The sequence below is a fragment of the Gossypium arboreum genome, chromosome 1, assembly GCF_025698485.1.
Source record: "Gossypium arboreum isolate Shixiya-1 chromosome 1, ASM2569848v2, whole genome shotgun sequence".
NCBI classification, from domain to species: Eukaryota; Viridiplantae; Streptophyta; class Magnoliopsida; order Malvales; family Malvaceae; genus Gossypium; species Gossypium arboreum.
This window is the reverse complement of record NC_069070.1, coordinates 6283449-6309671: the sequence shown is the minus strand read 5'-3', so window position 1 is coordinate 6309671 and position 26223 is coordinate 6283449. Positions and strand designations below refer to the sequence as shown.

Sequence of the window (26223 nt, the reverse complement as noted above, 5' to 3'; positions counted from 1 at the left end):
GAATAACTACCTTTATTAAAATATCACTTACATTATAACCTATCATTCATTTGGAAAATATTTCTTGCCCACACATAGCGTACCAACTCATTTACCCATAATAATATTAGTATAGATCAACAAAGACATTCTATTTTAATATTTAATCTATAATATATAAAAGTAGGACGAAAATATCATTTATTTTTATCATATTACTAAATTGATCAATATTTAAAAATATCGACCATATAAAACCTCAAACATTGTTTTTAATTATCCTTATTAAATGTATTTATTAATTTAACTTAAATATCTTCATATTTAATATCTTTTGTACTTATAATGAATCATAAATATAACATATTGTTTTATCTTTTCTATTTTAACATAATATTATAATTTACCTTTCTAAATTTTTATATTATTCATTTTATAAGTTACAAAAATAAACGCATTTTATGAGAAAAGAATCTAGTATTCTACTTAAAAGGTCAATGAAATTCTCAAATCACATCACAGTCGTTTACTTAAAATTAATTCATAGATAGGTATTTTTGTTAAATTAAATTGTTTACATCTTATTAGAATACACATCTTCCTATTAAATAAAAAAGAAATTAAATTAAACAAATACTAAACAACTTTCCATCTTCAAAAACATTATAAATTTTATCTCTAGTTCTATAATTACAACATATTGTAATGCCATGACATTGTGATTATAATGCATGGAGTGCCTTGTTTTTGCACATTGTCACGATGAAATCATTACCTGCACAAGTCGATTTCCTTTCTATCTTTAACACTTATCTTTCCGTATAAACATATGTACATCAAGGAAGGCATTAATATTAGGAGCAACCAATTTAAAGATGCAGGCAGGTAGACAGTTCACTTTCATAAAGGGGTGAGGACCAACCAAGACCAGTTCCATACCTGGAACAAGTAGATCCTTTGCCTGTCAGGTCCCAGCAACTCACCTAACAACAAATTCTTTGCCTCATGAATCTCAACTCTATCAACTCAAACAAGATGAAGGCACAATTTCCAGACATGTTGGGCACTTTTTTTTTTGTGTGTTTATTTTTAAAATAAACAACAGGTCAGAGCATCCTCAAAACATGTTGGCTGGTTCCATTCCCCATCTCGAATCGAGTACAAAATATGTTGACCAAAATAATTTACATGAACAAACAATTGTCATTGAAGACAAAGGTGCCAGTTCACAAGTCGTTGTAGAAAGGAACATCAATAACTTCACTTGTTCATTCTGAAGGCAAGGATCCTCAACCACCGAGAAATATATGGAGAAAAGGGGTTGGGAACTTGGGAGATTGGTAGGAGCTGGGGGTGCCTAACTTAGGAATATAGTAAGGCTTTGCTTTGTACGAATGATGGAAAGGAGTGAAGATGTAAAATTTGTTAATCAAATTGTTTAGATCCATTATCATTTTATACTTTGTAGCTTAATCATTAGATTAACAAAATATCCATCTGCACTCTTTTCCATTCTTCATACCAAGCAAAGCCTAAGCATGAAAGCAACGGTCAGGACTATATATAGCCATTGTACCTGCAGTTCGAAATCTCATTTTGTCCAATACTTGGAGCTAACGACTTCACAATCTGGTATGCTACAGAGACTACCATCAAAGTAATGGAAACAGCAATCCATATGAAGTTAAACTTGAGGAACGCCAGCAAAAAAAAGGGCAATTTATGATAAGGTAAAACTAGTTTAAAAAATCACAAGAAACCAAGAAAATGTAACAATACCGTGGAAAAGTTTTGTCTCGCATAAAACTAAATTAAAAACATTCTGATTCATATAAGAAATAGTCACCATAAAACATCTGTCAATTTAAGAAAAAGTTCAAAAAAAAAAAAAAAAAAAAAAGGTCATTGTTTGCGTAACACTTGAAAACCTGAAAACAGCAATTGTGTCCTCTGAGAAGAAATTCTACCTGTTCCCCAACACTTTTCAAGAAACGAATATCCAAGCTGAAATAGTACATCTTTTTTTAAAACACGTGAGGGGGAAAGAGTTCTAAATAGAAATAAAAATACAGGTTTGAGGTTGACTTTTGTTACAAATTTAAAGACCACATTTGCAAAGAGTGCCAGTAACTTCAGAATCACCAGTGTCGAAAACAAAATGATTGATGCATCTATGAGAGAATCTGCACAATAAATAGAAGCATAAAAAAGAGTTTATAAAACAAAAGATTCATGGAAAAATGGTACATGAGAAAGATGAACTAGGATTTCATATCTTAGGCAAAACCAAATAAGACTCTGTTTTCATGGTTTAACTAACTAAAATTTCTAGTGCAGCAAATGCAAGAATACAAAATGAAATTCAATAAATAAAATAAAGTGAGATGATGTTCTCTTAACTTTGAAAGGAACTAAATTATGAATGAATTTTAAACAAAATGTTGATGATTATGAAATTGATAATAACCCTTGATGGCACGGGAGATAGACAAGCTAAGACTCAATATACCAGTCTTAAGACGACCAATCTTTCTCAAACAACAAAACTTAGTTTGTAAAACTAGTGTTAAACAATTAAATCCAAAGCTAAAACATACTAAGAGCTTTTTTTCAGTTGTTTAATACTAGTTATAAACAATTAATTTTAAAGTTAAAATATCAAACAATATAACATAAGTCATCTCAAGCAATCAACAATTGAACTCTTTTGAACTTACAGAATAAACACCTATGTGCTTTCAGAAAGGCAAAGCAAGCTTGTACTACATTTTTATGCAATTCCTTTTTATGCTTAGAAATTACATTACCTGATCCTAGACACTACTCATCTCAAACAGTGTGAGTTCATGATTAGATTCATACAGTATCACAAGTCAGTCAATTATATTAGGTTTATCATTTTGAAGGTCAATTACGCATGCAAATCAATAGCTATAGAAATTATATAAAAGCAACCACGAAATTTTATACATTTACCTTGGGGCTTACCTAATGGCCCATATAAGGAGCACCACCACCAGGTTGAGACCTACCAGCACCGCCCTGCCCCAATTGTGGGTTAAGATACCCACCCTGCACCCCCATCTGGTTTCCATAGCCTCCTGCAACCTGATTCCCATAACCGGCAGCATGTGCTCCCTGGTTCGCAGCCGCACCAGTAAACCCTCCAAGCAGATTACCGAGCCCCAAACCAGCTCCCTGTGAAGTGAGCAACGCAGTCAAAGCTTGTCCCAGAGCAGGGTTTAAACCCGGTGCAGCAGCAGCAGCCACTCCAGGGTTAAACCCAGCAGGAGCAACACCATGGTTGAACCCAGCTCCAGCAGGCCCTGATGGTGCCATCAAATGACCAGTCTCTGACCCACCAGTAGAATACTTTCCCTTCTTAGCATGATGGTGATGAGACTGGCTCTGATGTTGCCCTTGGTGATGATGCTGATACTGCTGATGATGCCCACCAGAAACACCTTTAGTCTGTTTTGGCCCATCAATAGCCTTTTGGCAATGAAGAACATGACCTTGAAAATTCTTATGAGGCTCCTCTAATGCTTTTTTTGCACTATCGACCGACCTATATACAAAAAGAGCAAACCCTTTAGGTTTTCCTGTCTGCTTATCAAGCCCCATTGGACCTTCCTCAATTTCCCCATACTGTTTAAAAAACTCAAGCAAATGCCCCGGGTCCAATTCAGGCGATACGTTACTAACAAAAATCTTCCTCTGGGTATACTCGGAAACCGGTGGACCCGTGGGAGGCGGAGCAGGAACCGGTCCTTGCACTGCCAGCTGACAAGAAGTGGTTCGAATACCGATCTTCTTCTGTGGCTGTTTCAAAGCCCGCCGCGCCCCACTCCTATGTTTAAATAGAATAAAAGCGTAACCTTTCGATTTCCCGGAAACCCTATCGGTAACCGCTTTGCATTCTTCGATCTCGCCGTACTTTGAAAACTCGGCGGTAAGGGTTTCGGCAGTGGTATCCCAACTCAACCCGTGTACAAAGATCTTCCGATGGGCCGGGTCCGCATCCGCGAACTCCCGAACCGACGAGATAAAATCCGGGTGATTCTCGACCGCTTTTTTAATAAGGGTAATCAATTGATCTTTAGCGAACGGTTCTAGAAGTTTCTCGACAGGTTCGTCGTCGCATTCATCTTCTCGACCCGTTTCTCTTCGTGCTCCGTTTAAAACGGCGGCGTATGATGAACCTACTAAGGTTTCGTTTTCCGCTTCTTCGTCGTCCTCGTCATCTTCCTCCTCCTCCTCCTCCTCCTCCTCCTCCTCCTCCTCCTCTTCAAATTCCTCTTCTACTTCTACTTCTTCTTCGATTTCCTCTTCCACTTCTAGTAATTGCTGTTCTTCGTCCACGTTTGGATTCGGGTTCGGATCTTCGGGTATGTATACGGGTTGTTGCTGCTGTTTTTCTTGGGCCGGTTGAGGTTCCGACGCTATTTTCGGGGGTTCTGGATCAGAGGAGCTTTGCTTTCGCTTTCTGGCCATGGAGGAATTCAAAGATTTGCAAAATCAAATTTAGGGATAAACTGAGAATCGGGACAGCCTAGGGTTTACTCTTTTAAGTATTGGTATCATATTTTGTATGGGTCGGATCGGGCGCCCATGGATTTGTTGGGCTCAATAAATTTGGGCCTTTTTATCTATATTTATCTTCCCGACATCTTAAGAAAATTTAAGAGTGAATTTTGACTCCAACCAAAACTTCAACTCCATCCCTTTGAATTTAATTCCATTCAACTTGAATGGTAATAAAAACACAACATTTGAAACCCAAAGTAATGTCGTATTGACATAACTCCACTTGATACGCTGGACACTTATAAAATTTAGTAATAATTTTTAATAAAATAATAAAATTTTAATACTTAATTCTAACTTTAAATTAAACCGATACAATTAATTTTAACTAAAATGAATTCAACCCACACATTGAAATAGGTCAAGTTTTCATTATTAATTCAATCAATTCTTGTGTCCAAATAATATTTTTATATTAAACATTATATATGTTTAAAAATATACTTAGTTGTACTCAAGTAATTATCTATTAATTAGGTGTTGATCTATTTCAAAAATTATTTAAATTCGAAATATCGATAATATTTTATAATTTGAGAACCTAAGAATATATATATTAAGGGCATATAAATAAACTCGAAAATGAATTTTATTATAGATAATCGAGTTTTTAATATTAGTGACAGACACAAACAATTTAGTGCCTTCATGATCATAAATACATTATAGTAATATGACGTTAAAAAATGAAATAAATAATAATGTTTATAATAGATAAAATCATATGATTTTTTATATAAAATAGAGTTTATATTGGTTTGAACTATAAAATTGAGGATATTAATTATTAATTATATATATTATTTTAAATATTATTTTAATTAATGTTGAGATAAAATTGTAATATCCATTCATCGTCATTACATATTTATTTAATTCACAATACATGTTATACTGAATTTGTTTTAAATTCACCCTTACCTCCCCGTATCATTCTCTAATGTGAATGTTCCGATTAAATTTAATTTATATATTTTTCTAATATAGTATTGTAATTATAATTTGTAATTCTGAAGCAATTGATTGCATCAGAAGTCCAATGCCTTAGTATTGATTAAAGATAATTAAATTTACTCATGATCATGAGTTGGGCTGGGTAAAAAGTAAGTGGGTTTAGATAATGATAGATTGAATGAGAAAAAGATTAATATAAAAGACGATGATAGTTATATTGTAACAATATTTTAAATTGACATTGTTAAATATGATTCTTATTTTCAGTCAAATTTGAAAAATAATCTTTCAGTTAAATTCTGTTACTTGTTTCAATCAAACACTGATTAGTTTAAATTATTTTATTATTATTTGACATATGAATTTAGCCTATAAATAAGCTGTTTACAACCTTAGAAAAATATACCCATTAGAGATTAGAACTCATAACACATTTAGAGAATTTTGCGTTTACGTTTTGAGGGTTCTTTATTTTTGGGTTTTCGGGGTTTAGTCTTTATCTCCATCTTTTGTACTATTTGTTCTTTTGCAATTATAGTAAAATTATCTTTGCCCGTGGTTTTTTATCCTCTTTGGAGGGATTTTTCCACGTTAAATTTGTGTGTCAATTTCTCAATTTATTCTGCTATTTTTCTTGTTCGTTGCTTAATCGGGTCGATCCTAACAGACATGTTTAATTTAGCATACTTTTAAGTATTAATAATTTTATTGATTGAGTTGATGTCACAAGTTAAATTGACACAAACTCAAGTGATCATCGATGCAAGATTGATGACAACACTGTGATAAATAACTATAGTGCATTTGGTATTATTAATATGATGTATTAACGTGTTTAAATTTTATTTTACTCACACTTTAATGTATTAATTAGTTTCAAACCACACATTTTATTATTTATTATATATTATTTTAAACTAACCTTTGTGTTTTAAATACTAGTTTCCATTGAGCGTAGGCATGTGATAGAATTTATAATTCTTAAATAAAATTAGAGATCCTATAACATGTATGCGTATGGAAACCATGATTTAGAATATAGGCGTGTTTATATATAATATACAATAAATAATGAAACATATGGTTTGAAATTAATTAATCATAATAACACATGAAATAATATATACGATAATAAAATGTACAAAAATATTAGATTAAATTGTGAGTATATATACAATTGATGGAAAGATAATAAAGTGTATATAATAAAATAAAAATACATTAAAATATAAAAAAATTGGTTGATTAGTAAATTTAAGATTATTAATCTAATTAGCCCTACCTGAGTTGGGACTTGGTTGATGTATCAGAACTAGGACTTGTGGGTGCTATTGACTGGGGAAAAAACATAGCCATGCAACCAGTAGATGTGTCATTGTATTTGAAGAAATAGAAGTACGCTGCATGCGCATAATGGGAAGGAAAATGAGATGTTTAGATTCAGTGAAAAAAGTGACACCTCTCAAGAGTTGCAATTGAGAGTTCATAATATAATTTCCGGGTAGCAAGGAAGACCATCGGATGAGATGATGGGGAATCATTTGCATGATTCGACTGAGTTGAAGTCGACAATAAAAGAGTTGGTTTGTGACCTTAAAAGGATCCTCGAGAAAACTCTTATGGAAGGTGATTCTCAATTTGTCGAGGAGCGTATAGTTGTTTGAGGATGCTTGGAATGATGAGTAGATTAGTGGAATTAAGGTTATTACATCAATTGTTACCGTGAAGATAAGAGGTTCGTGTCTGACATATTTTGAGGATCAAAATGGGATTGTTGATCATATGGCTAAATGTGCTGATACAAGAGACTCTTTGCTCCGTTTATTTATAGTTTCGCCAGTTTCGATTAAAAATTTCTTGGTTGAAGATCATAATAGATCTAGATTCATCTAATTTATGAATTGATTATTATAATTACCTACTACTATCTCTTTTCTTAAAAAAAAGTAATCTAAATTCACTATAAAAATATATCATTTACAACATTCTCATTTTCGTAATTAAAATTTTTATTATCATCTAAAAAAACCCACAAAATAAAGAAGTTAACTTTTATTTACCTATAACCATTTATTTGGGCATAAATAAAATCACGTTTGTCACTTTAGAAAAACTGAAACTGAACTGAACTAAACCTAGTAGTCCTCCGATAACTCCCATGGCGGCTTCACCAAAAAACCAACTTTCTGAAACTAAAACCTTAGACTCGGCCGCCCAAACCAACGGCCAAGATTCACCCCAACCTAATTGCGAATCAGTCCCGCCGTCCGATCCCCAATCAACGGCCGACACCAACCCCGGAGAGAAGCGCAAGCGGGACGACGATGACCCGACCCAGAATTCGTCTCCCCACCCTCTATGGAAAACCACCCTTTGCTCTTACTTCAGGCGTCAAGATGGGTCCTGCACTCATGGCAGCACGTGCAAGTACGCGCACGGCGAGGAGGAGCTCCGACCACGTCTGGATAACACGTGGGACCCGACCTCAGAGCGAGCGAAGAAGGCAATGAAAGGGGAGAATGGGGAGAAGGTGGCAGCGAAGGAAGAGGAGGAGCAGGAGGTTATGATGACGGAGATGGTTATGGTTGGCGGGGAGGATGGTGAAGCGTGTGGAGACCCTCAATTGAGTAAATGCTTGGTGCATTTGCCAAGGAAATGGCATGCGGATAATTTGAGGAAGTTTCTTAGTGAACAAGTAAGTGTGTTTTATTAATTTTGAAGTCTTCATATAAACGGTTTGAAGTTTCTTGGATATTTTACACAGTTAATTTAATGTTAATTTTCACGTAGATCTATTATTAACAAATTAAGTCATGTATGTTAATTTTAAGTAATTCTCATGAAAAGTTAGCTCCAAATATATTTGTCACTCTGTTTAGAAAGTAAGTCCTAAATCATGTTAAGGCAATTTTTACATTAAAATAGTTCACCAAAGTTGGACAAGTGACCTAGTTTGTTGATAGTTAAAGTTCATTCATGACTTGCATAATTTGATAAATTCCATGCATTGCAACAGAATGTATCCCGAAGTTTTTTTTTTTTGTTTGTTTTTGGTTTTGTGTTTCATATGAATTGTTTTCTTCTCCTAGGGAATTACTTTTAAATCTGCAAAGAAAAAGAAAGGCATGGTGGTTGGTTTTGTGAGTTTTGAAAGTGCAGAACAATTGAAAAGTGCAGTTGAGGTATATCTCATGTTTCAGTTATATAGAAACCCAGTGATCCAATATTGTAAGTTTCTGACTGGCATAATAAATTCTGTTCAATTTGAAAGGAATTGGAAGGGAAATCTTTTGGCAACAAAAATTTGAAAGTTGCAAACGTCATTCCTCGACCATTCGAGAGGAAAGTGAAATCGGCAATGGCTGCGACTCTGAGCTCTCAACAGACTATTGATGATGCATCGATCAAGGAGAATGCAGGTGTCCCTATCGCTTCAAACGAGGTACAAGATGGTGCTACAAATGATGATGGTTCTGCACTTGATGATTCCACCTCAAAGGCAAAATGTGCACGTGATGCAGTCACTCCCCTTGCTCATATGCCTTATAGTGATCAATTGGAGCACAAGAAGAATTCTGTCATGCAGATGCTCAAAAAACTTGTTAGAAACGCTTTTCTTCTGCTCTGTTTTTGCTAGGATGATTTTCGTTATTAATTATATCAGACTCACTGTCCTTTATTATTTGGCAGACGAGAAATGCACGTAAAGCATGTCCTAACGGTGTTTCACTTCCTCAGTGGGTTCTTCAATCTAGGGAAAGAGGTATGTTTCACATTTACTCATTAAAAACTGATCCTCTCATTGAGCTTATATGTTGATTATAATAATTTTAATTTGCAGTTCAACAAGTACTTCATCAGTTCTTCTTTAAATCAGAATGAATGGTAGGGTTACTAATGGCTGTGCTTGTCTTTAATCTTGATTTGTATAGGCGGTCTTCCATGTGAAGTAGAAGGTATAATTGAATCACCAGTTGTAAATGGATACCGTAATAAGTGTGAGTTTTCTGTTGGATATTCTCAACAGGGAAAACCAACTGTGGGGTTCATGCTTGGGAATTTTAGGTAATACTTCTAACCTGCTTGGGAACCTCTTTTTAGCTGGTATTTTTCTCTAAAGACAATAATCCTTTCAGGGAGGGTGTGACAGCTGTTGAAGAACCTGTGGACTGCCCAAATGTTTCTAAAATTGCTTGCAGATATGCTTCAATCTTTCAGGAGTTTTTGCAACATTCAAGCTTCCCAATTTGGAACAGATTTAAAAATACAGGATTTTGGCGTCAGTTAGCGGTATGTTTTTTCTTGAGCAATGGCTTTGAGCATAACAAATTTACCAAACTAGTACTAGTACTATTGCTGCCTTTAGTTCTGCTGCATTAAATCAAATTGGTGGTAAAGTCTGTTTAATTGTATGTTCAAATTCTATTTCAATTTACAAGGTCCGGGAAGGAAGATCAGCTGGGAAGGTTGCAGATGAAAATTTTGAGGCCAATATTTCAGAGGTCATGCTCATTGTTCAGGTCTGTGTCTATTCCAAAAGCTCAATTCTTATCTTTCAGGTTACTTTTGTAGCCGTATCTTGTTATTAAGATGCATGGAAGTACTCTGATTAAGAATGGAAGGAGAAAATACTTAAGCCTCAAGTTGCTGTAATCTTTTCAGTTGGGTGGGTAGACTAAGTTTTTCATCATGGATGAAGTTAAATGACCAATATACTACCTTAGACAAACATATACTACATATCTGCTAACTTATTTGTTATGTACTGATTGCTTAGGTTTGCTCAGTTGGGCTTGATGAGGCACAAGTAACCAATGAGTTTGAGAGGCTCGCTCAAGCATTTGCAGCAGGTGCTGCCGCAAATTCTCCTCCTCTGCCTTTAAATGTTTTTGTTGTTCAGGTACTTGTTCCATTATAATTCTTTTGTATTCTGCAGAATTCTATATTTGCATCCAGTCATAATTCTTTTCTCTACCATTGTAATTGCGTGATCTAAGCCAGGTAGCATATGTTGTCTCCTCATCTAATGGCTCTTCCCTGTGGTCATTGTTTTCGTCCAGGATCATCAAGGAATATCAAACGTGGCACCAACTGATGCTCCATTGCGTTCAATACCCATCCCGAAGACGGAAAGCAGCCTTCAGCTAGAGACAGCCAATAACATCATAGAAGCTAGAATTCAGGATTGTATAAGCAACCTTCGGTTTTCAATATCTCCAACAGCATTTTTTCAGGTTCGGACCTTGAGCCTGAGTTCCTTTCTTTTCTGGTTGAAACGTTTTTGGTGGTAAATCTGGATAATTTGCAACTGCAACTCTATTGCAGGTCAATACTCTTGCTGCTGAGAAATTATACTCACTTGCTGGTGAGTGGGCTGGTTTGGGTCCTGATACCTTACTGTTTGATATATGCTGTGGGACCGGCACGATTGGACTCACGTTAGCGCATCGTGTTGGTATGGTAATAACACCATCCAATTCCCTCCCTTCATCATGCACGATTGAGACTCTACATCCCTGAATATATGACATAGATTGAGCTCCATGTTGGATAATAATTGAAAAGAGTTACTATGCTGAGGCTTGTTGATGTTGTTCTTGTGAAGTATTAAACTAGTTGATTATGATTTCAGTTAAACTGTATATACATAGCCGATTCTCCCTTTTTAATAGCTGAACTTGTCTCGGCATTAAAATCTGCAGGTTATTGGCATTGAAATGAATGCTTCTGCAGTTCAAGATGCGTATAAGAATGCTGAGATTAATGGGATAAAAAATTGTAGATTCATATGTTCAAAGGTTTGATTTTCCTGCTTGCCTCCTTGCTTGATTTAATTATTTTGAGAGAAAGGAGGGGGGGGGGGGAGAGGGAGTATAGTTGTCCAACTGCATTTCTTTGTTTCGTTATTTACTTATTTGCTCTCCATGAGGAACAGGCTGAGGATGTAATAGGGTCTCTGTTGAAAGAGTACCTCAATGTTTCTGAAAAACAAGGTCAACTTTCAAGTGCCTTAGAAAGTAGTGAGAAAGGAACATTAACCGGTGAAGAGATAGATACATGCATAACCAATGCACATAATGATGGAGAGAGCTCGTGCCAAGAGCCTGAAAAATGTTCAGAAAATGATGGAAAAGAGATCCAAAATCAACTTCAGGAAAGTTCCACATCCAAAGATGGAAATTCTTTGGTGCCACAATTCAAAAATGTTGTTGCTATTGTTGATCCTCCACGTATGGGACTTCATCCCACTGTAAGTATTTGTACTCTTGATATACCAGCAGTTTTATTTGTTCCAATTCCTTTAAGTTCTATGATTATGACCTGTATTTCATTATTGCCTTGTTTAAATTTGATCCCTGTCAAGTAGCAGTTATTTTGAAGATTCTGGATCCATACTGAGTTCTCTCTAAAATTAGATTGCTTCACTGTTTTCAGAACCAGACCGGACCATCCGGTCGGACCAGGAATTAGCTTGGGTTCCGGTCTGGAACAAGGGGTTGGACCAGTTGACCCACGAACTGGTTGAACCAGCAGTTGAACCTTTTTTTTTTCTTTTTTTAATATTTATGATTTTTAATAATTTATTCAATTGAACCGGCCAAAGCAGTCGGATTGAGAATTGGTGGCCTGACCTGTCTGACAACAGGTCCAGTTTGAAAACCTTGGATGGCTTTAGTATTAGACACTGTTCTACTATCAGTTAATTTTTGCAAACCTATAGGTTTAAAAAAAATTAAATGCAAATCTATCTCATCTTGTAATCTTGGATCTCATTTATTGTTTTCTGAAAATTCAGGTGGTCAAAGTTTTAAGAACTCATGCTCCATTACGCAGGCTTGTGTAAGTTCTTGTGAGCTTTTTATTTTATTATTTTGGCTGTTTCATTCCCTCTTTTAGCAAACCTGAATTCGACCCTCATTCTGTTTCGTAGGTATATTTCTTGCAATCCCGAAAGCTTAGTGGCAAATGCCATTGAGCTCTGCACACCATCTCCCGAGAAAGTTGAGAAAGGGAAGAAAGACAACCGGGGCTGGAGGAACATGAGTAGTGCCGGTTTAGCACGGCACAGAGCCAAGTCTATGCCTATTTCAGAGCCTTTCCAACCTGTAAAAGCCATGGCTGTCGACCTTTTCCCGCATACTCCACACTGTGAAATGGTAATGCTCTTGGAGCGATAGTATGGCCTACACTCAGTGGAACATGAATATATTGCAGAAGATTTAGTCGACAGTCTAGCAACATAAATTTTGATGCTCAAAGTTGAATCCTTCATGTTGACTATTGTTTTTAAATTCCATAATGAAATTTCCCTGGCATGGGTGAACTTCCTCTTATTGTTGGTCTCTCTCATATATGCTACTATAAGAATTCTCTTGGTCGACCTTGCTTCAAACATTGAAGTTGAACCCCTTGATTCTGGTAAGTCTCTCTTACTAATATGTCGTTGGTTCAACCTGTTTGTCACACTAATGGAGTTAGTGGACCTCAAAGAGGAAAAGTTAGGACGGACTTGTCTCCACCATGAATAGTAAGATTTCGTGGATGACGGGACTTGTGGGATATGATAGTGGTGCAGTCGCTTGAGTTTTATTTGCTGAGCCTGCCCTGGCCTTTATTTTTCCATTCTTTCCCTCCCAAGGCAAGTTCCATCCCACCATTTTCATACGTTTATATCTTTATGCAGTAGTTCCTTCTGTCTGTTTATTCTTTTGTTTCATATAATTTTACCTTAAATATTGGAAAAAAAAAAACCCATATCTCATAGTTATAGACTAACTGGTTTTCTCTGCACTTCTTCATGGTTCATATCTTCTTTTCAACACTTTTGATGTGTGTATGTATATTATATTGATTAAATTATGGTCTTGGTCTCTCTACTATGTTTAAATGTTTAAATTTGAGGTTAGTCTCATTATAAATAGTTTAAATAATTAACATAGTTAACTATTCCAGTTAAAATATTATCATGGATTTTTCTTAAAAACACCTATTTTAACCAATGTTTTTTAAATTCAGATTGGTGGTCGAATTGGTCTAGCCACCAGTTTGATCAGTCTAATAGGTTTGATTAAAAATTTTAAAAAATAAAAAAACACGGTTCAATCAGCAGTTTAATTGGTTTGTATTGGTTCTTGATCTAATGGTTTAAAGCAACTCTTCGGACCAATATTTTAGTCAGTTCTTCGTAATAATGATTTTAACTCATTGAGCTGACATAATGCTGTTTTTGGAAGGGTAGTTGTAAATAAAAAAAAAACTCACTCTAGCATTTTAATTGGAATAGTTAACTTTGTTAACTATTTGGATTAATTAACTACAATATATAAGTAGAGAAATCCAATTATAGGGATCAATGTCATAAATTGACCTATAATATATATACCCTTGTTTTCTTTCTTGACAAATATCTTGCAGCTTTGTTAATGAAAAATAGAAATTTGAGTGTGCATCTAGTCCTAATGATAGTATTAGTGGGGGGTGTCCCTTTTTCTGAACTCTTGTATGAATACATGTATATTATTTTCTTTCAACCATTATAACGCTTAGCTGCCTTGAAAGTCTTGTTGGGGTCCCTCCATTTTCCCTTTCCCACCTCTGGACATTTATTATATATTCTTTTAATTGCCCCCCTCAGTTTTTTTATCCAAATTATTCCCTCCACCCCCACCATGTTTGGAACATTCTTACATGACTGCACTCTTCCGCCAAATTATCTTTAAAAAATTACAGATTCTGACATCATTTTATGGTAATAAATATTAGTTACTGCTAGAGCTTAAGGTGTTAAGCATGAAAAGGTACAAAGTAGTGGGCTGACATCAACCCACATTGAAATTGAAAGAAAAGTAGACATCTCTTTCTCAGTAAGACAAAGAAATCCAAGAGATACCAAATTTGACTTGTTAGTCTCAACTGGTGCTTGTTGGAGATACCAAATTTGCCTTATCTACTTCTGCTAATGTCTAGCATCATGGATGTCACTCATTTATAATTGCTTTTTGTTTTGTTTTTATCCTTGTCAAGTTTAGTCTTTGTAATTCAGTTGTAACCAATTAAAAATTGGTGATGGGATCCTTACCATAAATTTGGAGAAGGATTTAACTTATGTAAAATCAGTTCAACTGGTTAAGTGAAGTGTTAGTTGAGTCCAATTTAATTTAATATAAATGTTTAATTTATTATAATTTATAAATTGAATTTTTATGTTGTTATTTATTTGTGTTAATTAATTTTTCTTATTTTATTAAAATAAAGAAAAACTTTAAAAAATTTAATTTGTAATGGTTGAACCATTTGAATAGAGTATTGATCACCTCACTGTTTTGATCATCAGTTTGATTATAAGAACATTGCTTTGTATTATAATTTAGTCAATTATAGTTGTATTTTGCAAATTTTGAAATTTTGAAATTTTAATAACGATATAAGTGCTTCTATTAAATTGTTTCAATTTGTTACTTTCAAAATCTTATGCAATAAACATATTATCATATATATAAAATGTCACGTTAATTTATTATTTTTACGTATTATTCGTAAAAAAGCAAACACTATTTTAGTTAGTGGTTTCAATAATTACACTTTAAGTTAAAAGTTAAGTTTTATAATTCAAAAATATAATAATTAAAATTAATTATATTTGAGTACAAGGATTAAATTTATAATTTGAGCACAATATAAGGTTTTATAACAAAATTTGATCAACTTATTTTATTAATAAACTATAATTTATTCAGGAACATGGTTTTAGTATATATAATTTTAGTATAATATATTCACATATTTATAATTTTAGTATGTATTAAAAGCGTAAACATATAGAAGATCAATAATAAATTCCACTGTTGGATTTCATTCTGGCACATTCATCTGTTTTAAATAAATAAAAAAATGAAAAATTGTGATTCACAGTGAATCGAAATTCACAAAACGATAATTTTGACTTCAAAATCAAAAGTCTAAAACAGGATGCTGCAGTTGCTGTCAAAACGACGACAAGAAGTGGTGGCCAACATTCAAATTTCATTTTTCAGGCCACTTTGATTAAATATTTATTAAAAAGAAAAAACTTTCTCAAACTTAATTTAAAACCATAGATTTTTATTCCCAGAATCTTGATAGATTGACAGTAACACCTTTTTCTTTTTCTGGCTTTTTCTCTATTGGGTAGAGGAGAATAAAAAAACATTAGCTATTAAAGATAACATCACTTCTTGATTAACACATGATTCCATAGGTTTTGAAAAAAAATGGAAACACATGATTTCATAGCTTTTTCACCAATTTTAATATCATTTTCAAGTCCATGACGGTAAAAAGATGGCAACCATCGGCTCCTCCTCGATGGGTTAAGATCAACAGGGATGGTTCAGTGTTAAGAAGCAGATCAAGGGCGGCAATAGGTGAGGTGGTGAGAGGCTTGGGCTGTCCTAGAAGGTCTGAAACTAACTTGGGGTCGATGCTTTAGACAAGTGGAATTGGAAAGTTGTTCGAAACAATCTAGCAGCAGTAAGTAACATTGATGAGATTAGAATGATATATGGTGCTCCAAGAATCGATAAGTTAAATTTCGGTGCATTCAGAATGAGAATCAAGTTATTGATTATTTAGCTAAAGTAGATGAAGACAAATAGATCGTTTGGTTATTTTGATTATCCATCACATTAGAATATCTACCAGATAATAGTGGAAGATGGTAGAAGCATTAAGTTTGCTATTTTATAGGCATGACTTAATTTATTTTATACCAAAAAATCATTTTCAAAATTATGTTTGTTAAAAATAATTTTCAGATTCAACGAAAATATTTTTTGAAATATTTTGAATTTGTAAATGTCAAGTTTAATATAAAAATTTGATTGCAGAACGTTTATATATCTTTTATTATCATTATATATAGTTAAAAGTATATTTAATTTTGGGATAATAGCAAAAATTACCCCTGTACTCTACCAAATCTTTCATTGTGGTAGTTATGTTTTTCAATCAATGTAATACTTGTACTTTTGTTCCGTCTATTATTTTGGTACTCCAATCTAGCACCGCTAATTTAAAACATAGAAGTGTGGCATTGTGGAACATACTTAAAAAGCAAAATAAGGACTTGATAAAAAATTTCCCTTTACTATTTTTTAGGTAAAAATTATTAAAATTCATAAATAATTTTTTTTCTTACCCCTTCCCTTTTCCTTGATTACTCCTATCCTTGTAAACTAATCTAGAGCCTCCCTTTCTTTCTCCAGTTTGCGCTAGATTTGAAGCCTCCTCTCTCTTTGAAGATTGATTGTTTTTATTGAGCTTATTGGTTGAATTTTGATTGGGTTTTCATGATGGGTTAGGTGAGTCTTTGACAAGATTGGGGCTAGAAGATGGAATCGGGTAATGGGTTGGGGGACGATCGTGGTGGGTATGGGAATCGAGTGGGGCTTTGAGGTTGTGTGGTTAGTGTAATGGTGGTGGGCAGTGTAAGTTGTAGTATTTAGGGTTAAAGACGGTGTGGGAATCAAGAGAAGGGATTGGATGTTTTAAAGGGATGTGAGTGGTGCAGTTTAGAGAGGGGGCGAGAGTGAAAATTGGTGTTGTTGGGAGGAGGAGATGGTGAGCAGTGGAGGTGTGGGAGATTAGGAGAGTGGTAAGGTTGATGGTGATCCAAATAATGGAGAAGGCAAAGAGGCAAAAGAGAGGAGGAGGAAGACTCTGTTGGTGCCAGTGATCGGATTAAGTAATTGGAAGTCTGGTCGACAGCCGCGGCGACCAAAAGGGAGTTCGTTTCAATTTAATTTATTTATTTTTAAAAAATGATTTTGACCTTAAAAATGAAAATGGATAATTTCTACCAAGTCCCTATGGTCAGAACGTTCAATTTTTGCTGTGGCCCACAAGGCCATGTGGCATTATAACAGTGGGCCACAAGTCATTTATTGTCAGAACTTAACACCGGAAAAATAGTATAGATACCAAATTGGATAAATTGAAAGTACAAGTACCATCTGAATGCCCTTAAATTTTAATTTAGTCCTTGAAATTAAAATAATTATATTATTCAATTTTAAGTCTTGATTTTAAAATCGATCTCAATTACATCCATTAGGGATCCTCTATTATTCATTACTACTAATATTTTTCACATAAATTTTACATTTTATTCACTTTGATTTTTTAACAAAACTAACAATTAAACATTATAATCTAGTCCTTTTCATATTTAAGCTTAAAATATATTGATTTAACACCAAATTCTGGAAGAAACCAATAATGAAAACTTTAAAAATTTTAACAATTTTACAATTGATATACAAACTAACTAAATTAAGCTCCCATAATCTCAAAAATATAAAAATTACAAAAAAAAAGACAAAAACTTACCAATTAGGGATTGAATTTTTAGCTAAAAATGATTTTCCTTAGGTTTTCACGTTTGTTTTGATGAAGATAGGAAGAAGAAAAGAGTAAAATTCCACCAAATTTTATAATTACTTAATTATTTTAATTAAACTTTAATTAATTAAACATAATCATCATTAATCAAAACAAGTGGATTCTTACATCATAATCCACTAAGTCATAAAATAAAATGATTTAATTATCATTTGGGACCTTCGGTTAATTGTAATTTAAGTATCTAATTCTTTGACCAATTAAAAATTTATAGTGATAAGACTTTTACAATTTGATCCATATACGTTAATCAAGCAATTAATAGACAAATTGTTGGGCTAAACTTTAATAAACTTTTATACCAATCTCGTAAATATTTTACGGGTCCAATTTATGAAAATGAGATTCCAAAACTACTTTTTCTAGCACCAATAAAAATTGAACTGTTATAGTGATACATCTCGAACAAAACTTTATTGCTTCAGCCTTATGTGAACCGTACACATGAACCCTAAAAGATTTTATTAGTTGCCTTAAAACCCTAATATGATTATACTGAAATTCTAGAATGTGAACATTGCGAGAACAGACATAGGGATGAATGTAGAAGATTAACTGGGGGTTGTTTCCGATGTGGATACATTGATCATTTTGTAAAAGACTGTCCGAAGGTTGGTAAGGTAGCACCAACGGTATCACAAAGATCTGAATCTGCTTCTACAGGCCAGGGATCAGGCCAAAGTGGTCCAGTTGCTAGAGGAGGTACTAGAAATACTAGTGAAAATGCTACACAACAATCTAAAGTAAGAGCTCCGGCCCGAGCATATGTTGTAAGAACTCGAGATGAGGGAGATGCTCATGATGTAGTGACAGGTATATTCTTATTACATTTAGAACCCGTTTATGTTTTAATAGATCCAAGATCGTCACATTCCTATGTTAATAAAAAATAGTAGAGACGAAAAATTTAAAACCTAAATTATCTAGAATAACGATAGAAGTGTCTAGTCCATTGGGGTAAACTATATTAGTGAATCAGATATGTCGAAGATGTCCATTAATGATTCAGGATAAAATCTTTTCTGTTGATCTGTTAATTATGCCATTCAGCGACTTTGACATTATACTGTGTATGGATTGATTGTCAGAACATGGAGTAATTTTAGACTGTTATAGAAAGAAATTTACTGTTCAGAATGAGAATGGTGATCAGATTGAAGTAAAAATGGTATTCAGACCAGTAGATCAGTTCGTGTTATTGCAGCAATTAAAGCTAGTAAGCTTCTTTATCAAGGATGTGCTACTTTCTTAGCATATGTTATTAATTCCAATTCAGTTGAAAGTCAGTGTAGTAAAATTCGAAATGTATGTGAATTGCCTGATGTGTTTCCTGAAGAATTGTCTGGATTGCCTCCTGATTGGGAAGTGGAATTTGTAATTGAAGTATACCCGGGTATAGATCCAGTGTTAATACCTCCATATCGAATGTCACCTACTGAGTTGAAGAAGCTGAAGGTACAACTGCAAGACTTATTGGACCGAGGGTTTATACGACCTGGTACGTCACCGTGGGGAACTCTAGTGTTATTAGTTAAAAAGAAAGATGGTTCGATGCGGTTGTGTATTGATTATCTACAGTTGAATAAGGTGACTATTAAGAATAAATACTCGTTACCTCGTATTGATGATTTCTTTGATCAACTAAAGGGAGCTTATGTATTTTCAAAAATTAATTTGAGGTCGAGATATTATCAGTTAAAGGTAAAGGAGAGTGATGTACCGAAGACAGCTTTCCGTACACGGTATGGATATTATGAATTTTTGGTAATGCCATTTGGCTTAACAAATGCTCCGACTGCTTTTATAGATCTTATGAACTAAATTTTTCAGCCATATTTGGATCAATTCATAGTGATTTTTATTGATGATATTCTAGTATATTCAAAGTCTGAAACTGAACATGAACAGCATCTTCGAATTGTTTTGCAAATATTGCAAGAGAAGCAATTGTATGGGAAATTGAGTAAGTGTGAGTTTTGGTTACCGAAGGTTGTATTTCTTGGTCACGTAGCATCAGTAGATGGGATTAGAGTAGATCCAAAGAAGATTGAAGCCATAATTCAGTGGAAAGTTCCCAAAAATGTATCAGAAGTACGTAGTTTCCTTGGTTTTAGCCAGATATTACAAAAGATTTGTAAATGGATTTTCAAAGATAGCTTTACCGATGACAAATTTACTACAAAAGAATGTTCCATTTGTTTGGAGTGAACAATGTCAGAAAAGTTTTGAAACGTTGAAGCAAATGTTAACAGAAGCACCAATATTTATTTTACCGGAGTAGGGAAAAGATTTTGTTGTGTACAGCGATGCTTCTTTAAATGGTCTCGGGTGTGTACGGATGCAAAATGGAAAGGTAATTACTTATGCTTCACGGCAATTGAAACCGCATGAACGTAACTATCCGACTCATGATCTGGAATTAGCAGCGGTGATTTTTGCTTTAAAGATTTAGAGACATTATCTGTATGGTGAGAAGTGTTATATCTACACTGATCATAAAAGTCTCAAGTATCTTCTAATATAGAAAGAATTGAATTTGAGACAGCGTCGGTGGATAGAACTTTTAAAAGATTATGATTGTGTTATTGACTATCATTCGGGTAAAGCTAATGTGGTAGCTGACGCATCAAGTAGGAAGGTTGCAACTGAATTGAGAACAATGTTTGCACAGCTCAGTATTGTTGATAATGGAATTCTTCTGGCTAAATTAAGAGTAAAACCAGTAATGTTTGATCAAATCAAAGCAGCACAGTTAAAAATGAAAAGCTAATGAAGAAGAGAAAGATGGTGCAGAATGATATGATAGAAAATTTTAGCATTGATGAACATAATTATTTGAGATATCAAAATCGACTTTGTATTCCAACTACTTCAGAATTGAAAGAGTTAATACTCCGAGAAGCACATAACAGTTCTTTTACATTACATCCCGGAGGAACAAAGATGTATCGTGATTTACTAGAACTGTATTGGTGGCCAGGTATGAAAAGAGATATAGTGGAATATGTGGCTAAATGTTTAATATGTTAACGAGTTAAAGCTGAACATCAGGTTCCGACTGGATTATTTCAGCCTATTAATATTCCTGAATAGAAATGATACTGCATCACGATGGACTTTTAACCGAGTTACCATTGTCAGCAAGTAAGAAAAATGCTATTTGGGTGATAATTGATTGGCTCACAAAGTCAGCTCATTTTATAATAGTTAGAACGGATTGGTCACTTCAGAAATTAGAAGAAACTTACATTCAGAAAATTGTGAGATTACATGGTATTCCTATATCGATAATTTCTGACCGGGATCCACGGTTTACATCAAGGTTCTGGAAACAGTTGCATGAGTCTCTTGGTACTCGACTTCATTTTAGTACAGCTTTTCATCCACATACTGATGGACAGTCAGAACAAGTCATTCAGATTTTAGAAGACATGCTCCAAGCTTGTATCATTGATTTTGAATCAGGTTGGGAACGTTATTTATCATTAGTTGAGTTTGTATATAATAATAGTTTCCAATCAAGTATTCAAATGACACTGTATGAAGCTTTATATGGTCGGAGATGTCGATCACCAGTGTGTTGGACAGAATTACATGAAAGGAAAGTGATTGGTCCAGAGTTGATTCAAGAAACAGAAAGTACTGTTAAAAAGATTCGAGAAAGATTAAAGGAAGCTTTTGACAGGCAAAAATCATATGCAAATCTGAAACATCGAGACATAGAGTACTCAGTTAGAGATAAAGTATTTCTTAAAGTCTCTATTTGGAAGAAAATCTTGAGATTTGATCGGAAGGGTAAATTGAGTCCACGATATATTGGACCGTATGGAATTATAAAAAGAATTGGACCGGTGGCATATCGTTTAGCTTTACCCCCTCAATTATAGAAGATTCATGATGTTTACCATGTTTCTATATTAAGAAGATACATATATGATCCTATTCATGTAATTTCAACTGAAGATATGGAGATTCGACTTGATTTGTCATATGAAGAAGAACCGATTAAAATACTGGCACGTGAGGTAAATGAATTACGAAATAAACGAGTTCTCTTAGTAAAAGTGTTGTGGAGAAGTCATAATATTGAAGAAGTAACGTGGGAACCAGAGGATACAATGAGATCATAGTACCCTAATCTCTTTTCAGGTAAATTTCGAGAACAAAATTTATTAAGAGAGGGAGAAATGTAATGACCCAAAGTTTACAGGTATCGAAAAATCAAATTTTTGGGTCATTATTTCCGTAAAATGAATTCATAAATATTTATTAGAAATATTTACGAAGCTAGCAGTGTAGTTAATTAGATTTTGGCTAGGCGAATTAGCTTGAATTAATGTTAATTTAGTGAAAGGACTAGATTGAATATAGTGTAAAAGTTTAATTATAGACTAAAGAAAAGTGAAGGGACTAAATTAGTAAATAAACCAAAAGGGGACAAATGTGTGGTATAAATTAATACATTTGTAATAATTTTATTTATACAAATGTAAAATATATATGTATTTACTTATATTTTAAGTATAAGATATTTATATATATAATATGTTATTATAATAATAATATAATATAATAGTTAAAATAAATAAAAGAAACAAAATAGAAAAAGAGAACAGAGAATGAAACGAAATAGGAAAGAAAGAAAGGAAACGAAAAAGAAAAGGGGAAATTAGGGTTTTGAAGGTTAAAGCTTAATTGGTAAGTTAATTTAGTCCATTTTCTTATAATTTTGATGTTTTTGGAATCCTAGAACAAAGTTATGTTGAAATTTAGGAAGTTAGTGAATTTTTAGATATTAATTAAGTTGAATAAATAGATGAATTATGAGATAAAATGATACAAATTCAAGTTAAAAGTGGGAGAAGGATTGAATTGTAAAGAGAGATATAAGTTTTGTTATAGTAGGGACTAAATTGTCTAAATTGTAGAATTGATGTTTTATATTGAATATGAAGAGCTGAAACTTGTTTAAAGTAGGTATTAAATGAAAATATGAGATTTATTTGAAGAAAAAGAATGGTTATGATGGAAGGACTAAATTAGAATTTTTGTAAAAGTTACATGGAAAATAGAAGAGTGTGTTTTTAAATGATATGTATTGATGATTTTAAATGTTAATTTTTCCATAGCTAACGTAGCACCGGAAACGTCATCAAAGAAGGGAAAAGAGAAAGTGAGCGAAGATAACGAATAAACTCGAGAATTACTGTTTGTATTTCTATAATCAAACTTAATAGTTATTTTGATACATATTATTGATATTATGTATGGCTATTGAAATTAAGGTAAGTATTGATATTGTGGTATTGTGTTGATTTATGAATATTTGAATTGAAATGTATATTGATTTTTGATGATGAATTGTAAGTGAAATGAAAATCCTATTAACAGTGTCGGGCTAGTTAGATATAGTTAGAATGCCATAGGATTGGAAGTGTTCAGGGATATTCCGACTTTGTGTAGATGAGACACTATAAGTGTCTCCTTACTGTTACTGTTACTGTTCTAGATTTGTTCCGATGAGGTACTCGTATCGTATCGTTATTCTTTATCTTATCTTTATTACGGTGTATTCGGTTTCATTGATGAAACACTGTATATTATCTCGGTGTATAGGTTGGGTCTGTGTATCCATCTAGGTCTGAGTTATGTTAATACGGGTAAATTACTGCATTGAAGACTGAATGATATTGACTAAATTGTATATCTTACTGGTTTCAATTCTAATGATAAATGTTATTATGAAATGAAGATAATTAATTAAATGTTCATGATGTGTTTATTTTTTGAAATATATGGTTTAAGTATAAATGCATAAATTAAGTATTGGTTTATAGAAATACCACTGAGTGTATACTCAGCGTACGGTTTGTTTCCGTGCGCAGGTTAGGTACAAAGTGACTAACGTCTCAGCATCCAAGCCAACTCCCGAACTCAAATACTTGGTGATGTATCTTATCTTGAGGAATGACATGAACCTAGGTTGTTTTTGATGTTATTTTGAACATAAGAGATGTTAGTGAAGATTGTTAATAGCTAGCTCATAGATGTAAAGTGAATGATATAACATAGTCCATTTTAAACTAATTTGAATGGTTCTTAAGTGTAAATTTAAAGTTGCTTTGTTTAATGGTTGATAATATACTTATGTTGGATTGTTGTACTATTATAGTATTAGATATGTTTAATCATGTTTTGGACTGGTTCAAAGATTGTATTTAAATTACTTATTATTCAAGGTTTGCAGGGTTGGTAAACTTGAACAATAAGGTTCATTTTGAGTCCACACGGCATGTCACACGGGTGTGTGATCAGACCGTGTGAGACACACAGCTTGCACACAGGCATGTTGATAGACCGTGTGTCCCCAATATCCTTAAATATGAAGTCAGGATAGTACACAGGCAAAAGACACGACCGTGTGCCTTGGTTGTGTGAAGAACACGGGTTTCAAGCACGGTCGTGTGTCAAAATCATGTGAAAATGGCCTAAAAATGGTAAAAAATCAGATTATCACACGGCCTAACCACATGGGCGTGTGCCCAAGCCGTGTGCCTCTCTGATACTTAAGAAATTACAAGTCAGAACTGCCCACAGGCTGGCCACACGGCTGTGGAAGCCACACGGGCGTATGCCCTTAACTTCAAGGAAAATTTTTCACAGTTTTCCAAAGTTACCAGTTTAGTTCCAATTCACTTCTAAAGCATGTAACGGGCCCCGTAGGTCTATATTAAGGACTTTATGGTGAAATTTGAAAAGTTTTGATTTAGAATGGAAATTTATGACTCTGTTTTCTATAAATGCTAGCGTATAAGTCCGGTAATGCCTCGTAACTCTGTTCTGGTGATGAATACGAGTTAGGGGTGTTACACTAGGCACTTGAATAGATTTAATCATAATTTAATTTATCAAGATTTCAATATTTGATTTATCTTTTGTTACCGATTTCTTATAAGTAAAAATAATCATGATTATGTTCATTGAACTTAGTTCAATCGACATAATAGTTATTGCAATAATGAGAAAGACATGAATTCAAGCGAACCTAAGCATTTTTTTACTGATTTAAGGGATAATGAGGATTATGAGTGAAAATAAACATTAAAAAAAAACCAACACTTTTTGTTTTGGTCTCGCCTAAAGGTGTTTTTCTTTGACTACGAGTTCAAGTACGTTGAAGTGCGTTTTACTTTTACATTGGTTGGTTGCGGTCGACCAATCTCACCCCTTTCCTTTTTTAGCTTTCAGTCTTCGAGATTGGGGTAGTTTCCTTTTCTTTTTCTTTTTTTAGGCTCATTTTCTTGTCGAGGCTCGTTTTCTTACCGATAAGGCACCGATCTCCTTATTGGATGTTACCACTAGGTTTTCTCATTTGCCAGAGTTTCATTGGTTTTTGGGTTCCGTCATACCGCACACCTTTATTTGGTAGTCGAGTCCACTTCATGGTCAGTGGATCTTTTCCATCGCCGCTCATCGATTAACTTTTTTGGTGACCGACAACTTTTTTTTTTTGTGAAGGGAGGGGGTGATCGTGGCATGGTCTCTTAATAGAGGTATTCACGCCAACAACAGGTGCAATCGCCTTGCTTCTTGCATTTCCAGTTACCTATGGTGATCTTTTTTTCTCCCCCTTTGATGACGGGATGACTCTGATTTTTTTTTTAAATTGTTGGTTAGGACACACTTTCATGGATAAGTACTGCAATTATGAGTAATTATTTTTTCCAAGTTAAAATTATCACTCCCTCCCACTTTCATTCTTAGGTTTAGGATTAATTACATTAAATATCCTTAAACTCTGAGTCAATCCTAAATCAACCTCTAAATTTTATAGCCCTTCAATCGAATCCTAGAACTAAAATACAATCAGCTTGAATCTAATATGATTCCTTTTTGTAGAAATTAATACATATTTTTACATAAAATTGACATTTAATACCAAAGCTTACGAATAAATTGATAGGACTTGATTGGGATAATGTTTTAGTTTGAAGATTTAATTGTAATGTACTACCTGTCCCTATAGTTGGTTTGTTTTAAGATTTAGTCTCTAAATAAAATCTTTTTACCTTTTCAATTTAAAATGTTAATCCAATAATTAACATTATTAATTTTTGTTTGTCAAAATATTTCAATCTAGTATGTTAATTTTCTATCAACCGCATACCATATCATATAAAGTTGGCGTAATCAACATGCCATATTAATGAACTAGAAAATATTAACGACTAAAACTTTTACATTGAAAAAGGTGAGAGAAATTAA

The 26223-nt window shown here is 33.7% G+C and overlaps 2 protein-coding genes and 1 long non-coding RNA gene across 5 annotated transcripts; 2 read left to right on the top strand and 1 right to left on the bottom strand.

Annotated features, from left to right (window-relative positions):
- Positions 1-504: 504 nt before the first annotated feature.
- Positions 505-4707, bottom strand: LOC108483271 (UBP1-associated protein 2B-like). Of its 3 annotated transcripts, XR_008281405.1 has the most exons (3): positions 2968-4707; positions 919-2162; positions 505-754 (listed from the first exon to the last, which is right to left on the bottom strand). XR_008281405.1 is itself a non-coding variant. In XM_017786557.2 (2 exons), the coding sequence occupies exon 1, from the start codon at positions 4471-4473 to the stop codon at positions 2968-2970; it is 1506 nt and encodes a 501-aa protein (XP_017642046.2). In that variant the 5' UTR covers positions 4474-4707; the 3' UTR covers positions 505-2162; positions 2956-2967. The 3 variants fall into 3 exon arrangements, 2 of the variants coding, with proteins under 2 accessions (XP_017642046.2, XP_017642045.2); XM_017786557.2 differs by having other exon boundaries at positions 505-2162; positions 2956-4707; XM_017786556.2 differs by having other exon boundaries at positions 505-2162.
- Positions 4708-7568: 2861 nt separating this feature from the next.
- On the top strand, positions 7569-12854 carry LOC108483811 (zinc finger CCCH domain-containing protein 24). The gene is made up of 14 exons (XM_017787402.2): positions 7569-8215; positions 8610-8702; positions 8792-9121; positions 9211-9283; positions 9453-9585; positions 9657-9810; positions 9960-10040; positions 10298-10420; positions 10581-10754; positions 10846-10980; positions 11223-11318; positions 11456-11770; positions 12317-12360; positions 12452-12854. The coding sequence occupies exons 1-14, from the start codon at positions 7679-7681 to the stop codon at positions 12696-12698; spliced, it is 2535 nt and encodes an 844-aa protein (XP_017642891.1). The 5' UTR covers positions 7569-7678; the 3' UTR covers positions 12699-12854.
- A 2754-nt stretch (positions 12855-15608) lies between these two features.
- LOC128291366 (uncharacterized) lies at positions 15609-17491 on the top strand. The gene is made up of 2 exons (XR_008281170.1): positions 15609-16029; positions 16764-17491. It is a non-coding gene; the product is annotated as an uncharacterized LOC128291366 (long non-coding RNA).
- The last annotated feature ends 8732 nt before the right edge of the window (positions 17492-26223 follow it).

What these genes read in the sequence shown, in the direction of transcription:
- LOC108483271 (XM_017786557.2), bottom strand. Translation starts at nt 4,473, where the DNA reads ATGGCCAGAAAGCGAAAGCAAAGCTCCTCTGATCCAGAACCCCCGAAA.
- LOC108483811 (XM_017787402.2), top strand. Translation starts at nt 7,679, where the DNA reads ATGGCGGCTTCACCAAAAAACCAACTTTCTGAAACTAAAACCTTAGAC. An exon ending in TGCAGATGCTCAAAAAACTT is followed by an intron (nt 9,122 to 9,210) that starts GTTAGAAACGCT and finishes ATTATTTGGCAG; the next exon opens with ACGAGAAATGCACGTAAAGC. An exon ending in GCTCCATTACGCAGGCTTGT is followed by an intron (nt 12,361 to 12,451) that starts GTAAGTTCTTGT and finishes TCTGTTTCGTAG; the next exon opens with GTATATTTCTTGCAATCCCG.